A 4,419-nucleotide genomic window follows, 5' to 3' on the forward strand; every position below is an offset into this window, starting at 1 on the left:
GAATACCAAATAAACTAAACCCTGTCACTACCGTTGTTCCTTTTAAAAATAGAAATTGTAAACTTTCAGCAATTTCTGAGTTAATTTGTATTTAAAGATTAGATGTTAGGGGTTTGACGGCTTTTAGAGTGGCTGCTAAGGATAATAACATGATAGATTTTCAGAATTTAAAAGGAGGCGGCCTCTGAAAAACAGAATCGAGTTATTGAAAGAACATGTAAAGCTTTTCATCAAAAGAAGGTCTCTAAACTCTGTCACAATCTAATGTTTAATCTGAAGTCAACATCCCTTTATGTAGAGGAGAAATGGGAATGAGAAGGTTTTAATAACAGAAGAGCAATGGTCCCAAACTACTACTACTGCAAATTTATCATAGGATCTTAATCAACATTCAAAAAGTAAATAGCTCCAAATTCAACTGGCCTGTTGGAGAAAGCAAGGTAGTGTTGATGCTCACTTTCAGATCTGGGCTTGCTTTAAAATTCAACCAATCTGGCTTTCTTGTATAATGCATTACTACAGTAAGCATTTGTTTATAATATCCCGTGGGAAGGTACTGTAATTTATTTGGGAACCAATACTTTACGGTACAGGGAGAGGTCCAAGACATACAGTATAATCCAACTTTTTGACAAAATCTATTTTATCTGCTCGGTCATCCAGACTACTATTTAAATGCTGCCAACATCGGACTCCATTCTCAACGGTTTGCAGCCTCAATCTGAAGATGTAACACAGCAGCAAACCATCAGTTACAATAGTTGTCACCATTTCTTTGTTTTTATAGGTTGATGGAAGCATTATGATCACCTCATAAGGAGACAAAGGAAGGTAAAAGAGAGCTGAACTATTTTCAGTGTTTTTATGAATGTCGTCAAAGCCTGGATGATAAGTGGAAAGTTATAAGAAATGTGGTCAGAATTCAGAGGCTTTGTAATATTTAAAATATCCGCCTCTGTGCTCTGGAGGGGCGTGTCTTCGGCTCCTCACAACCACTATTGAGCATCTTTCCTTTGGATAAACTTCAAATGCACAAGTGCACTCTCACAAACAACTACAGGTGTTTGGCTCTGGGTACTTAGAGATTCACTTCCACACAGAAAGTCCATATTCTTATCTTCAGCTACCACAGTATACATGTCAGATCAATTAATACTACTTAAGCGATAGTAGCAAGGTGTTACTTTATTGTATCTCTTAAACTATATCCGTTGGTTGTGCTGTTCTTTTTATATCTCTTTGCAGGTGATGAAGCAGACTGAAGATGTTTTATCATTATTTCCCATTTAACTCCTCTTTCTTTCATATTTTCTCAACAAATCTAGCAGATATGCATCCGATTTAGTACAACAAATGGAAGCGGCACAGATGTGACTTTTTGGAGGTGAAATCATCGGAATTGGACCAATCTGACTGCCACTAACAAGTCAGATGAGTGGCATGTAGGTAGAAAAAAAAAAATGCATTTGCCTGTGGTGTGGCCTATTAGGGGAGGCTGTCCGGATGCATAACAAAGAGTGTAGTCTGTGTGAAGCTGATCTAGTGTGTCTCGATACTGACTGTGTTCCAAAGAATGCACATTGTATCCATACTGGATGCGTGTAGGATGTGGTCAGGCATTGAGAACCCGCCTCCATCTTCAAAAGTACAAAGTTGTTCTTCTGGTGTCTGACCTTCTGTTTTGGAACCATACACATTTTGCTCCATCATCATTCAAAAATACACTGGATCCATATTTTTGAAGGATGACGGAGGAGGGCTGTCCAGCATGCTGCAGTAAGACTGTGGGGAGTGGAGTGGCTTCTATTGGTGACAGGGAGGAAAAAAACTCACAGTTGGCACAAAGAATCTGTGTGAATGAGCCTTGATGCTATGTTCCCACTGCAGCTAAAAGCACACATGATCCTATCTTTTACTAATATGACCAACATACTGCACATGTGGGTCAACTTTGTAGTCATGAACCATGCAGACTCAATTCTGAAGGTAGTTGCATATAAATATCACTATTGAACCATAAAAAAATATTAGATTTCAGAAAATAGTGTGAATTGAGCATCAATACCTGGTATGTGAATTCAGCCTTATTAACGCAGAAAACACAAGAGGGGTTTAACTAAACATAAAGGACAGAACACCAGCCTCAGAATATTAACTAAAAATACCCACTTAGTAACACAAAGGAATAAACTAATACGACATAGCAACTATAAAGAGTACAGAGGAATAAACTGATCAGGAAAAAAACTCAAATGATAATAATAATGATTTCAGACACAATAAGAAACCAAACTTAAACACCACTGGATCACAGTGCTTTACCTCACTGAGAGCTGCCTGTTTGGCAGCCTCACACTCCAGCATTCTCTGACTGAGAGCAGAGGCCTCCCGCCGTGCCTCCTCTTTCCTCTGCTCTTCCTGACATACTTGGTCCTGCAGCTCCAGCAGTTCCTGGTTCTGTTGTTTATTCTTGTTTTCAAGGACCTTTATCTGATTATGTAAAGAATTCACCATTTACTGTGATCTAAATCTATACTGAAAACATGCAAGACAAATATTAATTTCAACAATCCTTCACCTGCCTACGTAGCTCTTGCAGCTCTCTGCGTGCCTGTAGATGAGTCTTCTCCAGCTCCCTTATGGTTCTCCTTAGAGTGGCTGCTTCCTCGTGCGTTGAGCTCTTACATTCTTCCAAGATGGACTTATTACGTTCCTCCTCCTCCAACGCTCGTTTCAAGCTGGTCGATATAAGTTTGAAAATGATGCAATGTAAAAAATTTCTCAGCATTTCGAGAAATTCCTTAAGTGAGTTGCACCACCGCACCTGTTATTGTCTCTCTCTGCTCTTTTGATGAAAGCTCTGAGATCCTGGTTAGAAACCAGGATGGCCTCTTTCTCTCTGGTTTCTTCGGACAGAGTTCGCCTCAGTTCCAGTGCCTCTTTGCGTAGCTTGTCTCGTTCTTCCACACAGCCTTGAAGCTCATTGTGAGCCTCCATCAGATCTTTCTGTCCTTTCAGGAGATTATCCTCCGTCTCCTGCAGCTGACGGCGAAGACCCTCTAACTTCATTGCCAAATGATATAAAACAAAAAGGAATGCTCATTATTGAGGATTAATCTTCTGATTACTTATGCAAATTTTACATTGTGATATTATGTTGATCTGCATTAATAAATTTAAATTCAAACTCCTAACACATTGATAAAACATCCTTCAAGACTAATTTTGGATGCAAGGCAATGAAAATGTATTTGCTGTTATTTTTCCTTCTTGTTGCACTTTAATGTTTTAGATCATTAAACTTTAATGACAAAAATAACCTGAGTAAATACACAAAGCATTTTTAAAACCCACTTGAACCTAAAATCTAGTTGTGCAACTTAACCAGAAATAACTACTTTTTACACTTTTTGAATCTAGCAATGAGTCTTTTCCACCCCTTTGGAGGGATTTCTGCTGAATCTTTGCAGTTTTAGAATAATCACTGAATTTTCAAACATCTGATCGCTTTTTAAGTTTGAATACAGCATACCATACAGGTTTAGCCCAGACTTTGACTAGGCCAATCATTGACTTAGTTTTCTTTATGAGCCATTGTGAGTTGGAATAACTCCTGTGCTTTAGATCACTGTGATGCTGCATCGCTTCAGTGCGCTTAGGTGTAAAAGTGATGACCAGAAATCAATTACTTCATTTAGTTCATCAGCAGCAGCAAACATCTCCATCCTCATCACCACTACACTGGACCTTTGGTATGATTTTTTTTAAAATACCGAGTTACCCTAACACATACTGAGATGGACACCCTCCAAATATTTTTTCCCTCTTTGGCTAATCAGTCCACATATTTTTTCCAAAGTCATATAAAGGTGATGTTTGGAAAACGGGAGGAGAATATTTGTGCTCTTCAGCAAATGCTTTTATATTGGCCATTTGTGCTCTGTTTCTGGCAATGTGAACACAGACTCTCAACTAAACCAAGTGAGGCCTATAATGTTTAAGATGTTTAAGATACTTCGGATATACCTCCTTCAAAGGTTCACCATTCTTCAGGGATCAAAAGTGGGGATGACTTAAATTAAGTTATTTTAATGTTTGACGCAATGTTTGTTAACATATTTTTACCTACTTGCTGTTGTGAAATGATTTCAATTAAAAGTGCAGCTAAATCAGTAAATACACACCTTCAATGAATGCATTTTAGATGGTCGATGTGCATTCATACAACACCAATAGATATAAACAGATATGATGGCCAGATGTGTGCCTGAAACAACTAATGCAGAGCGGCACATTAGTACATTGGATGTGGTAGTGTAATAAAAACAATATTTTTTGGCAATAGGTCATAGTTATGAACGAAAAGATTATTAGTGATGGTATTACTTTGGACCCTAAGCTGTTTCTTTTTAATTAATA

At 38.1% G+C, this 4,419-nt stretch overlaps 1 protein-coding gene across 1 annotated transcript in view; it reads right to left on the minus strand.

Moving 5' to 3' along the window:
• LOC107088663 (rootletin-like) overlaps positions 1-4,419 on the minus strand; it is a 59,216-nt gene that overhangs the window by 13,719 nt on the left and 41,078 nt on the right. The window contains exons 22-24 of the mRNA XM_015380966.1: positions 2,825-3,063; positions 2,579-2,738; positions 2,323-2,490 (exon numbers count right to left, since the gene is read on the minus strand). Of these exons, the coding sequence (XP_015236452.1) occupies positions 2,323-2,490; positions 2,579-2,738; positions 2,825-3,063 (567 nt within the window). The remainder of the gene's footprint in view (positions 1-2,322; positions 2,491-2,578; positions 2,739-2,824; positions 3,064-4,419) is intronic.

The sequence above is a fragment of the Cyprinodon variegatus genome, unplaced genomic scaffold (assembly GCF_000732505.1).
Source record: "Cyprinodon variegatus isolate N-32 unplaced genomic scaffold, C_variegatus-1.0 Scaffold226, whole genome shotgun sequence".
NCBI classification, from domain to species: domain Eukaryota; kingdom Metazoa; phylum Chordata; class Actinopteri; order Cyprinodontiformes; family Cyprinodontidae; genus Cyprinodon; species Cyprinodon variegatus.